Source organism: Anolis sagrei, chromosome 1 (assembly GCF_037176765.1).
Source record: "Anolis sagrei isolate rAnoSag1 chromosome 1, rAnoSag1.mat, whole genome shotgun sequence".
Lineage (NCBI taxonomy): Eukaryota > Metazoa > Chordata > Lepidosauria > Squamata > Dactyloidae > Anolis > Anolis sagrei.
In genome coordinates this window covers 222,170,278-222,183,862 of record NC_090021.1, presented here as the reverse complement: position 1 = coordinate 222,183,862, position 13,585 = coordinate 222,170,278, and the positions used below count along the sequence as shown (strand labels likewise).

At 43.5% G+C, this 13,585-nt stretch overlaps 1 protein-coding gene across 4 annotated transcripts in view; it reads right to left on the bottom strand.

The window, feature by feature from the left end:
- LOC132774421 (intersectin-2-like) overlaps positions 1–13,585 on the bottom strand; it is a 108,185-nt gene that overhangs the window by 4,863 nt on the left and 89,737 nt on the right. For all 4 annotated transcript variants that reach the window (XM_060774524.2, XM_060774541.2, XM_060774550.2 and 1 more), the window contains one exon: positions 5,044–5,189. In XM_060774524.2, the coding sequence (XP_060630507.2) occupies positions 5,044–5,189 (146 nt within the window). The remainder of the gene's footprint in view (positions 1–5,043; positions 5,190–13,585) is intronic.

Here is a 13,585-nt window from a genome sequence, read left to right as displayed (position 1 = left end):
GGCTGGGGGGGCGGGGGGAGGGATCTCAGTAGTCTTCCGGCAATCCATCGCCGTGGTCAGATGCGCTGTTCCGCAAACATCAGGGTTTGAGTGCGTCCACCTGAAGGTGGGGAACCGTGACAGTGTGGGGTTTCTGCTGGTGTACTGCCCACCCTGTGACCCAGCCGTCTCCCTGTCTGAGCTAGCAGAGGTGGTCTCCAATTTGGCCCTGGTCTCCCAACGTTTAGTTGTGCTGGGAGATTTTAACATTCACGCCGAGACCTCCTTGACTGGTGCAGCTCAGGACTTCATGGCCGCCATGACGACCATGGGGCTGTCACAAATTATATCTGGACCCACCCATCAGGCTGATCACACTCTTGACCTGGTTTTTGTAGCGGACAGTGAAATGATCAGAGTGGAAGACCAAAACATCCTTCCTATGTCATGGTCTGATCATTATCTGGTCAGCTTCAGACTCTTTGCGACCCTCAACCTCCGCAGGGGTGGAGGACAGATTAAGATGGTCCGCCCCAGGAGACTGATGGATCCGGATGGATTCCTGAGGAATCTTGGGGTTCTTACTGCCATGGAGCCTGGCGATTCTGTCGACGCCCTGGTTGATCTCTACAACAGGGAGATGACCAGGGCGATAGATACGATCGCTCCCGAACGCCCCATCACGTTGCGCCGTGACAGACCGTTGCCCTGGTTCACTAGGGAGCTGGCTGTGATGAAGCGCACGAGAAGGGGGCTAGAGCGCATTTGGAGGAGTTCTCGGGACGTGTCTGACCAAGCACGGGCTAAAGCCTCCCTTAGGGCATATTCCGTGGCTATACGGGTGGCCAGGGAATCTTTCACGACCACCCGTATAGCGTCTGCAGCAAATAGATCATCGGAGCTGTTTCGGGTTGTCGGGGAACTCCTTCACCCACCTGTGGTGGAGGAGACCTTCGACGACCCAGCAACTCGGTGTCGCGAGTTCGCACACCATTTTGCAGGCAAAGTTGCTCAGATACGCCTCGAGCTCGACTCCAATTTCATTGCAGTACCGGATGAGGTGATTGAGACATCTGTTTGTCCAATTTTGTGGGATTCTTTTAGGTTTGTTCTTCCCGAGACCGTGGAGGAGGTCCTGGGGGCTGTGAGGGCGACCACTTTGGCTCTAGACCCTTGCCAATCTTGGCTGATTAAATCGGCCAGGGAGGGGTTGGTTGATTGGTTTGTGTTGTTCATTAAGGCTTCGTTGGAGCAAGGGATTTTTCCATCTAATTTGAAACAGGCAGTGGTTCGGCCACTCCTCAAAAAGGTTTCCCTTGACTCCACGGTGCTGAGCAATTACAGACCGATCTCCAACCTCCCTTTTTTGGGTAAGGTGCTGGAGCGGGTGGTCGCTGTTCAGCTCCAGGGCTTTCTGGATGACATCAATTACCTAGATCAGTCACAGTCTGGTTTCAGGCCTGGTCACGGCACCGAGACAGCCTTGGTCGCCTTGGTGGACGACCTCCGTAGAGAGCTAGACAGGGGGAGTGTGACTCTGTTGGTTCTCTTGGACATCTCGGCGGCTTTCGATACCATCGACCATGGTATCCTTCTGGGTCGACTCTCTGGGATGGGTCTTGGGGGCACTGTTTTGTCGTGACTCCGGTCCTTCCTGGAGGGACGAACCCAGATGGTGAAGCTGGGAGACGCCTGCTCGGACCCCTGGGCTTTGACCTGTGGGGTCCTGCAAGGCTCTATTCTGTCTCCCATGCTTTTTAACATCTACATGAAACCGCTGGGAGGTCATCCGGAGTTTTGGAGTTGGGTGCCATCTCTACGCAGATGACGCACAACTCTACTACTCTTTTCCACCTAATTCCAAGGAGGCCTCTCGGGTGCTGGACAAGTGCTTGGCCGCTGTGTCTGTCTGGATGAGAAAGAACAAGCTGAAGATCAATCCCGACAAGACAGAGGTCCTCCTGGTCGATCGTAAACCGGATCGGGGTATAGGGTGGCAACCTCTGTTGGACGGGGTTACACGCCCCTTGAAAGCACAGGTCCGCAGTTTGGGAGTCCTCCTGGATTCATCGCTCACGCTTGAGGCTCAGCCGTCGGCGGTGTCCGGGAGGGCTTTTGCACAATTGAGACTCGTGCGCCAACTGCGACCGTACCTCGCGAAGGCTGATCTGGCCGGGGTGGTCCATGCCTTGGTCACCTCTAGATTGGATTATTGCAATGCGCTCTACGTGGGGCTGCCCTTGAAAACGGCTCGGAAATTCCAACTGGTCCAACGGGCAGCAGCCAGGATGTTGACTGGGGCCCCTTATAGAGAGAGGTCAACCCTCCTGTTCAGGGAGCTCCACTGGCTGCCATTTATCTTCCGAGCCCAATTCAAGGTGCAGGTGCTCACCTACAAAGCCCTAAACGGTTTGGGACCTGCCTACCTGCGTGACCGCATCTCCATCTATGAACCCACACGTTCACTTCGGTCATCTGGTGAGGCCCTGCTCGTGGTTCCACCTGTGTCACAAGCACGTCTGGTGGGGACACGAGACAGGGCTTTTTCTGTGGTGGCCCCCCGACTCTGGAACACCCTCCCTAAAGATCTTAGACAGGCCCCTACATTGGCAGTCTTCAGAAAGAACTTGAAGACCTGGCTGTTCCGATGTGCCTTTCCAGATTAGGAATGTCCATTAACAAGTCCTCAAAGCACTTTAGTAGAAATAGATTACTGCACACCACACTCTGCACTTGCCCCATAATCCTTGTATACCTCCTGCCACATCAGCACTTTTAATCTTGTACCCACTACTCTGGCCTGGCCCAGTTTTATTATGTCCTGATGTATTGTTTATTACATGTTGTTTTAATATTGCTTTAACTGTTTTTAATTTGCGTTTGGTGTTATATTGTTTGTGTTGTGTTGAGGCCTTGGCCTTTGTAAGCCGCATCGAGTCCTTCGGGAGATGCTAGCGGGGTACAAATAAAGATAATAATAATAATAATAATAATAATAATAATAATAATAGGCATCCTGGGCCAACATATATATCCCACTCTGAACTTACCACATGATCTTTGAAACCTTTGAAATTTCCTAGTATGCTCTGGGGGTCTCTCTGCTGCAGTAATATTTTGTCTATGGTTATGGGAACATAAACTGATGTTTCTCCTGCTCACACTGTATAAGACATGGCATGGTGGGAGGAGGGGGCTTCAAAGGCTACTGTATGATAAGAAGGGAGGCATTGGATGCTGTGAAGGGACTCCCAATCTCCACAGTCTTCCCAAAAAGACATAGAGGGATGTGAGAGAAACATACATCTATGCAAACAAATGAAGAAAGGAAGCTGGTACCATGCAGCTGGACTACAATGTATATTTCTAAGAGAACATACTAAATCCCCATAATTACTTAAACTAATATTTCTCCTTGACAAAGACAGTATCTTTATAACAGTGTAAGTAGGAGCATCTCAGGTACTTTGATCAGTGGCTTAGAGTATCATAATTTCATGTTAGGCATCCATTTATCTCCCTTCAAAACTTGGCCATTGGATCTGAGCTGAAATGAAATGCTAGGTCTGTTCAACAGAGGTTTGATGGGTGAGGACACATGGGCATCCTCTTTCTATAATGGTTAGGAAACTCGGCAATGTTCAACTTAGTGACAACAACTCAAGTAGCCGTAAAGTGTTTGATAAGTGACTCAACCCCATTGTATAAAGGAGAGATGTGCAATCTATGGTTTAAGACAGACCTGTATAACCTGTGGCCCTCCAGGGGTTTGAGGCTTCAACTCCTAGAAGCGATAGTCAGCTTGTCCAATGATCAAGAATTTTGAGAGCTGAAGTCCAAAACACCTGAAGGGCTACAGATTGGGCAGGTCTGGTCTAAGGGCTGCCGTGCCCCTCTGAAAGCTTAAAGCCTTTACAAGAGTTACCTATCCCTTCCCTGGTAGCCTACTGAGTGGAAAGGAGGAAATAAAAGAGGTTGGTATCAAGAGAAAAGGAGGGACAGGAAAAGAGAGAAAGGGGGCATTTACTTTTGGTCTGGTCCTGGTTACCACTGACACACCCCATCCAATCTACTTGCTAGGGAATGTGGTCCTTGACCAAAGAAAATGTTGCCCATTTCTGCTGTAAGATTAGTTACCATTAGTTACTGGCTGCCATTTATTTTCCGGTCCCAATTCAAGGTGCAGGTTATCACCTATAAAGCCCTAAATGGTTTGGGACCCGCCTACCTTTGTGACTGTATCTCCCTCCATGAACCAGCCCGGGTCCTCCGATCTTCTGGAAAGGCCCTTCTTTTGCCCCTGCCAGTTTCACAAGGTTGCCTCGTGAGCACAAGGGAGAGAGCTTTCTCCTCTGTGGCCCCCCGACTCTGGAACTCATTACCTGGAGAGATTAGGAAAGCCCCTACCCTAGAAACCTTTAAAATTAACCTTAAAACCTGGCTCTTCTGCTGCACCTTTGGTGAGTAGGTATACAACCTCATACTATTGCAGCCTCAACGTTTTTGTCATTGGAGTATATGTGAACCCCCCCCCCCCCCTTCGTGGGAAAGCTCTTGTTTTAATGAGCCCCCCTCTGCAAATAACCTGCTTCTCCTTTTATCTTACCCATGTAAGATAAATTTTTAATCAGTTTTTAATCATTTTCTCACACATGTAGCCGCCCATTGTTACTGTGACTGTGTTTATTGTAATCTTACATTGTTAATGTATTCATATGTTTTATGTAATTATGATGCTGTTGTTTGTTGCATGTGTTTTTGGTTTTATTTTGCTGTAATTTGTTGATTGGGCTTGGCCTCATGTAAGCCACCCCGAGTCCCCGTTGGGGAGATGGTGGCCAGGTATAAATAAAGATGATGATGATGATGATGATTATGATTATTATTACAACCTTGTTAGTGCAGCCTAGAAACTCCTTTTCCTCTACAGTAATGCCATGGAACCTGATGCTGTTTCTCCAAAATCTCCTTCCTTCCACCCAAAAAGTGCTTGTTTTGACACGTTTGCCTATTCCAGGAGCTCCTAAAAATATCTATTTACCCACAATTTAAGGGTTTCCGTACCTGAGTAACTCCTTCTCTTTTTCCAACGCATTGAGCATGTTCACTGAAGATGACTGCTGAAGACAGTATGTCTGGAAAGCAGGCAGCATATTGACAAACTCAAGGAATATTTCGCCAATGCACACAGTCATGAGGTCATCATCACCCTGTTAAGGAACAATGCAAGAGAAGCATCAGCCACCACAATGGAGCCACAAGCCTAATCACTGCCAGTGAATCCATAATTAAACTATCTCATGATGTGGGCTGCAAGAGTGAGTTCATTTGTGCCACATTTTCCCAGGAACATTTGCCTGCTTGAATGCTGATGAATAAAACTCCTTCAGCAGCCAATTCAACAACAAATCTATGCTGTACATTCCTTCCTTGAATCTGTATTAAGATGGTCAACTTCAGCACTCTTCTGAAAATGAGGTCTCTAGGCCAGGAGAGTTCAACTTGACAATCAAGCTGTCAATATCTAGCAGTATTCAGAGCTCTGGAATATAGCTGATTAGGCACTGCATTACATATCAATGTACACATCAGTATGCTGAGTAGGAAATCCAAAAGGGAGACAGAATGGCGATGTGAACTTCTGCAGCTTACAGCATGAAAAACTATCTCTTACATGATATACAATGCTTGAAAAATGTTGAAAAAGCAACAATTGGACTTAATCCTAAAAAAGCCTCCCACAATCACCATCCCAAAATTAGCCAAAGAATCACTCTATGGGTACATCTCTGACTTTAAAAATCAGCTCAGGTCTGCTCATATTTTACTTGTACAGAAGTTTTTCACATCCTATTGTGATCTCACAGTAAACAAGAGCCTGTTATTTGAACTTAACTACTGCCCAATATCAGATTATTTGTATCCATCATGATCAATTGACACTTTCCTGTTGAATCAAGTGTTTACCCAAACACATCTTTGGGAGGACCATCTTATAGTGGGGGGGGGGGGGCTTCACATACTCTTTATATCATTTGGAATACTTATGCTTTATGAGTTTGGACTTTTCCCTAGTATTCACATCCTAACACCTCATTGATTTGCCATATGGGCAGATATCCTACATTGATGTGATTTTGATTTACATATCAGTTGCATAAAACTCCCTCATTAGTGAATGTCAATATTTCACACTGAAAAACTACAATGCACAATGTAAATATCCATCAATGTACAGTGCACAACCATGCACAAAGGCACTGCATTCACAGCTGTACTTCTGCAACCCTGAACTCAAAGCAGTCTTATTATGCCAGAATCCAGTTGATGTCTCAATTTTCCCTTCAAAAGCAATTTGCCATTCTTGTCCATCGCAAAAAGGCCATCTTGCAATGGAGAAAAATGGCAAATTGCCTCTGAAGGGAAAATTAAGACCTCAACTGGATTCCGGCATAATAAGACCGCTTTGTAAAATTCCATTTCCTGATTTGCTCCAATTAATCCAAAATTCTCTCCTTTTATCTGGGGCTCCCTTTCAAGAGAAAATTTGATTCCCATACTTCAACTGGTCATATGTATGATTGGATGAAGTTAGCACCAAAGAAACGGATAGAGATATGGATCATTGCTTAATCCACTTTATGGATTAAGCTGTGATTCCAAAATATTAAGCGGGGCCAAAGAGTGCCCTTATTTCAATATTTTCATGCAAGCATTGTGTTGGAAAAGACACAACAAAAGAAGCTGAGAGGAAGCCTTTCAAGGCATGATCTCACTAAAGGCTGGTTTAAGAGAAAACACTTCTAAAACGTACACAACATCAATGATTTTCTATTCTTTTAGAAACTGTTTAAGGGAGGGAAATGAAACAAATAAAAGTGCCTGATTCATATTGGCTAGTTCCATCAGCGTGAATGTACCGATTCTATGGAGTACTGAGAAAAGACCTAAGTATAGGCAGTCCCTAAGTTATAAGCTGACTTACAAATTGCTCATACTTAAGAACAGGGTGAGATGACAGGAAGTGAGGGAAATCTACTCCTCGGAAAGGAAAACTCACTTCTGAAAAAGTTATCACAGGAAAACGGTGTCTCAACTGAATTGTTGTCACCGATCCTTGGATCCATAACAAGCCAATTTTTTCTAAATCCAGATATCACAGGGACAAAAAATGAGATGCACTATGAACATGTGCAGCTGAAACGCTGCCTATGTCATCCCCAAACTCTACGGCCCACCTGCTTTCATTCAGGGAGAATTTCATCCTATATTTGATGTGTTTCCTCCACCGTAGGCAGGCATCCCAGGGTTCCTTTTGTGGAATTTGTATGACCCCACACATTTACTCTCCCTTAACCCTTTCCAACCCTTTCCTATGGCACACAGCAAACAGAGGAATTAATCTGCAACTGAACAGACTGGAGAGGCTTGGGGGACTAATTCAACAGGATGGAAGTTGTAGTTCACTCTGCATCAAGACAGAGGACTGTGACCCCCTTCAATAATGGACCTGGACCACATTTGGCACGCAGAACCGTCATGACCAGGTTTGGGGGAACTGACCTTGATTTATGTGAGTTGTAGTTCACCTACATCCAGAGAGCACTGTGAACCCAGCCAACGATGGATCCGGACCAAACTTGGCACACAGAACCAAAATGGCCAACTTTGAATAATAGCAGTGTTTGGGAAAGATTGACCCATGATTCTGGGGTCTGTAGTTCACCCACATCCTTATGTATTTTGTAATGAGAGCATTAATAAAAAAAACAAAAAGACTGCCTTTTTCCTAATAAATAGTGTTATACATTACCAAACTGATATTACCAAAGTTCGAAAAACAAACAATTCCTTTCTCAAATAACCCGGGCACCAGGTCCCCAACTTAGTATAAAAAAAAGTTGAATAAAACATATGAACATGTAACAAGATAAAACTCAGAATAAAACAATGCACATCCGTCAGTGGCAATAGCTAATGTAAACACGGCCAAGCTGTAAACAATAGGACCAGGGAATGGGAAAAGTACAAAGCTGTAATCGTGAGATGAGGGCATAGGATAAAGTGCAAGGCTGCGTAACAAATTCATAGATAAACTAGGAACTACGCATTTTTGAAAGCTTGTTTGAAGGACAGTGTGGAGGCTTGCCTACTCTCCCTGGGGAGGGCATTCCAGAGCCTGGGGAGCACCACCGAGAAGGCCCTCTCTGTTGTCCCCACCAACCGCACTTGAGACGGTGGCAGGACCATGAGGAGGGCCTCCTCGGCAGATCTTAGAACCTGTGCCAGTTCATGGGGGGAGGGGGATGTGGTCACGAAGATAGGGAGGACCCGAACCGGAGATGGGCACAGACAGCAAAACAAACACCCAAGGAGTGCTAATCCTTCCCTATGCTATCCAAAGCTTATACTTATATGTATGTCTAGAGCTACAGTTTAAAATGTACCTGTTCTAATGTACATACAAATTCAACTTAAGAACAAACCTACAGAACTTATCATGTTTGCAACTTGGGTACTGCTTGTATTTGACTCAATGGATCTAATTGAATTGGGAATAACGGTAGGTTTCAGCACTTGTTTTGTTTATGTATAATAGTGTGATAAAAACCCTAAATATGTTTATTGGGATTGGACCTACTCCATGGAATTTGAAGGGAATTATTTGATCTATGCTGCAAAAGAATTATCATAAGAGACTTGCATACATATTATGGAGGAATCTCTGAAGGGGAAAAAATTTAAGTCCCAGGTAGATATTTTACCCATTGCTCCAATTCCCACCTGATCGTGATGCCAGATGCTCTTGAAGTAATATTACTGACTGGTATTTTAAATCTGGAAAATGAGGATTTAATACTTGGTAGTGACCCTAAAGGCACCCTTATTGCAACTATGGATTCAAAAGATAGAGCTATGAATCTGTAATTTTTCCATGTTCAGTTACACTGGTCAGACCAGGAAACAACATGCAGTATTCTTAACTAAACTGATGATGTAAGATCTTGATCTCAGATTGCAAAAGAAGAAATTCAAAAAAGGGAAAATTGCTAATAAAGCAAATGTCAAATTACTATTTAATTATTATGGGGGCTAGCAAAAAGTGATTAAAAACAACACATTGTGAGCTATTAAAATATACAAATATGTGTACTGATCCTCTGACACATTAAAACAAAATACAATACAAAACCTGCAATGCGCTCTACGTGGGGCTGCCCTTGAAGACGGCTCGGAAACTACAATTGGTCCAGCGGACAGCAGCCAGGATGCTAACTGGAGCTCATTATCAAGAGAGGTCAACCCTCTTGTTCAAGGAGCTCCACTGGCTGCCATTTATTTTCCGAGCCCAATTCAAGGTGCAGGTGCTCACCTGCAAAGCCCTGAACGGTTTGGGACCACCCTACCTGCGTGACCGCATTTCCATCTACGAACCCACACGCTCGCTCCGGTCATCTGGGGAGGCCCTGCTCGTGATCCCACCTACGTCGCAAGCGCGCTTGGTGGGGACGCGGGACAGGGCCTTCTCTGTGGCGGCCCCCCGACTTTGGAATGCCCTTCCAAAAGAGCTTCGTCAGGCCCCTACTCTAGCAGTTTTCAGAAGGAACCTAAAAACTTGGCTGTTCCGATGTGCCTTCGCAGATTAGGAATCCCCATCCCAAGTCCTAGATGCACTTTAGCACAACTAATATTGCTGCACACCGCACTTTAATCCTACGTTCCTCCTGCCATCTCAGCACTTTTAACCCTGTACCCCATTGCGCTGGCCGAACCAGTTTTAATAGTGTCTTGATGTATTGTCATTGTGGTTATTTGCTTAATTGTTTGATTTGCTTTGTTTATTGCTGTGTTATGTTTTCTATTGTATTGTGTTTTGTGGCTTCGGCCCGTGTAAGCCGCATCGAGTCCTTCGGGAGATGCTAGCGGGGTACAAATAAAGTTAATAATAATAATAATAATAATAACCTGAGCTACTTATAGTATGATCAGCATATTATTACCTTCCAGAGCGTGCAATGATAATTTATTCTGAAATATAATTTGAGGATCTCTATTTAATTTGTGACTCGTTTCTGAGAAACTAAACTATATTTTGTAAAATGAAAATAAGACTATAAAACAAGAAAAGTCTGTAAATTGGGATTAAGATTATTCCCATTTTGGACAGGAGATGGCACTGTGGTACACTAATTCTATGACTTCATTTAGTATTGCTTTTATCAACTGAGAGATTGCTGAATATTAACAAAGAAAGGCAAAAACTTACCTAATATTGCTAAACTACAGATCCAGGTTATCAATTTAAATTTTGCTGGATTTAAACTAACAGAAGGATGACCACCCTTTGATTTAAATTGTGTTCCAGCATTAAAGTTGGGAAAAGATGAATTTTGCATCCCAGAGTTTTTAATTGTGAATACCAATCTCCCCAATCCAAGGCTCAAATAATGCCAAAACTTTAAAGAGTTCTCTTCATAAAGTTTGGCGCAATATAAGCTTTAAACTTTACTTCTTCATGTTTTTCATTATAATTAGTATTTTAATTGCCAGGTCCACAGAGTATGCATACTCTGTATGCAGACTCTGGACTTGGCAATTTTTTTAAAAAAAGGTATGCATAGTCCGTTTAAAAATTGCTCAGTTCCATTATGGTCAGAACTGAACATAGAATGCTGCATACATTGACTGAGCTTCTCAACTGCTCTTTATTTCCTTAGTCTTTTCTTCAGCACCTATGTCGCATTGTATATTCCAGGGGTCCTCAAATGTTTTAATCAGAGTACTTGAGTATAAGTACTTGAGTTTTTCAACACATTTTTATGCTGAAAAAGCCCCTCTTGGCTTATACTTGAGTGAGGATCCTGGTAGGATGGCATGGGGCTGAAAAAAGCCTTTTTCAGGGCTTCTACCTGCTGCATGCCTCTTCCCCTTTTGGAACAGAGACCTTCAGTCCCCCCCCCCCCGAAATTCTCATGGTGGTCCATGAGAAGGCCTTACTGGTACATTATTTAAACTGTTATGTTTATTCATATCGTGATCTGATCACCATGCTCAATATATCCCATATGAATGGGGGTATTGGGGTAATGATACAAAACGTTTGCTAGGGTAGACCCTCTTTCACTCAGACTCAGCCCCCCCCCCGAATCAAACTTAGCCCCCCCCCCATCAAAATCCTGGCTATGGGCCTGCCTGTACTATATTTTCATTGATATCATTTAAATTATTATATCTTGGCTTAATAAGCTAAAATATACACAATTATCTTATTGATATGCTTCATGCTTGCCTGATAAATTAAGAAGCTTCCAATAAAGCATAGTTTCCAATTATATCAAAACTCTAACCCATGTTTAACCAGATTCAGAAAAGATCAAGACCATAAAACACATCTTAACATTGGTCTGAGATCTTCCCAGTTCTTATACTGTATAACAGCAAGCTATATAACAGCAATCTTGGCTAAACTAAATGATATTTATGAAAATACAGAGTATGTTAATATGCTACTCAAGTAGCTCCATATAAAAAAGGGAGACAGGAAAGGGCTATGACTATAGGTATGAGAATTATTCATCTCTTGATCTTGCTTAGATCTGAGCATTCCAACTGGGTTCTTGTCTTCATTTACAAATCTACCAAGCAAATAAATGTATCCATGGCCCACTGCCCAAGCATGCTGTATGTGTCGAGAGGTGGGGGGGGGGGGGGAGCACTTCATTCCATAGTTATGGGAAGAGATGATACCCTCTCTCCTTTGGGCCGTGGACTACAAAAATGATATCTTCCTGCTAGGTCAGCTTAATATAAAAATTTTCATGCTCAAATTTTCTTCCTACTGGTCATTATGTCCTGATTCTGATGGCTGATAAATCATTTAGTGAGTAAGGAATTAAGATGTCCTTCCAAGCAGAGGGAATTCCATAAGAACACATTCTCAGGAAAAGTGAATATTCCAAAGACATGTTCCTTCATGGCTGCACAACTCTGTCTAAAATGTTAGGTAAAAAACCAAACAAACATGTGCATGTTTATATAAAAAGCTCTCTTAATATAACTGGGCTTTGGTTGCTGTTGTGTGCCTCCAAGTCATCTCTAATTTCTGGCAAATCTAAGGTAATCCTATCACAGTGTTTTCTTGGCAAGATTATTTCAGGAGGGATTTTGCCTTCTTCTGTAAATGAAGGTTGTCTTGACATTAAGTCCAACTCTGGGGATTGGTGTTCATCTCCATTTCTAAGCCAAAGAGCCAGCGTTGTCCATAGACACCTCCAAGGTCATATGGCCGGCATGACTGCATGGAGTGGCGTTACCTTCCCGCTGGAATGCTACCTATTGATCTACTCACATTTGCATGTTTTTGAACTGCTAGGTTGGCAGAAGTTGGGGCTAACAGCAGAAACTCAAACTGCTCCCCGCGTTCGAACCTGTGACCAGTCAACAAGCTCAGCAGCCACTGAGGCCTCCAAATGAGAGAGGTTATCCAGTAGGCTTTCTGTGGCCAAGGAGGGATTTAAACGCTGGTCTTCCAGTGTCCTAGTCAAACACTCAAACTACGACACCATGCAGGGTTACAAATAAAAGTGCAAATACAAAATATGCTCATCAGCTAATTAAAACCAACAAGTATCACCTTGCTGAATACTGTGCTGCGCTGTGGCAAAGAGTATATCCCAAAAGGCAGGGAACCATGGCACAAATTCCTGCAGTGTCAGTTGTTGTTATGTCTCACAATTTGACCCTTCACAATTTCAGCTCAGAAGCCACACTCAGAACTCTTATTTAGTGTAGCAACCTGGCTTGTAAGATGGGTTTGGGAGGGGCATCTGAAGTAGTGGTACAGGTGAAACAATCCTAAATGTGAATTGCAATATTTACAATATTGTGACCATGGTGCATGGCATAATAAATACTGTGCAAGGATGCCAGCCCATATTTCTAATAGAGAAGGACAATCACCTGAAGCATGCTACTTGTGATGTTCAACTGTATGACATTGTTTATTCAGGTTTGCCTAGAAAGCTTACAGTAAATAATGGTACAGTAGGCTTAGATAGAGAGAAATAAGGCAAAGAAGAGGTGGGTGCATGAGTGAGTGAGTGAGTGAGTGAGTGAAGTTAGGAGCGTGTTGAGAGCTGATTGGCCGAAGGGGTACAAATGTGACCGTGAAGTGGAAAAGTAAAAATGACAGGTACTATGGAGTGTGGAGTGGGAGATGGAAGATGGTTCTTTTATGGTGGGCAAAAATGTATGTGAGGAGATCTGTTGAAATAATACATAAAAAATAGTAACCCGTATACACAAGCTTTAATGAATTTATCCTTAGATCACGTTGTTAATTTTCTACAAATCATTCAATGTTTCTTTCTTCACTGTTCTGTTTGTTCAAGCATGCCTGATGATTTGTTCAAGGTATTTAGGGCATTGACAAAACAGTGAAGGAAGAAATATTTTCATTGTTAGTTGTCGTGGATTACCACACAGATGTAAAAGGCAACTCAGAACCCAGGGGGTAGTTGAGGCTTTCCAATCTATCTAGTAATTTGCGATATACAAGTACTATAAACAAGCAAGGTTCCCAAAACTGGTTTTGTACTCATCTGAA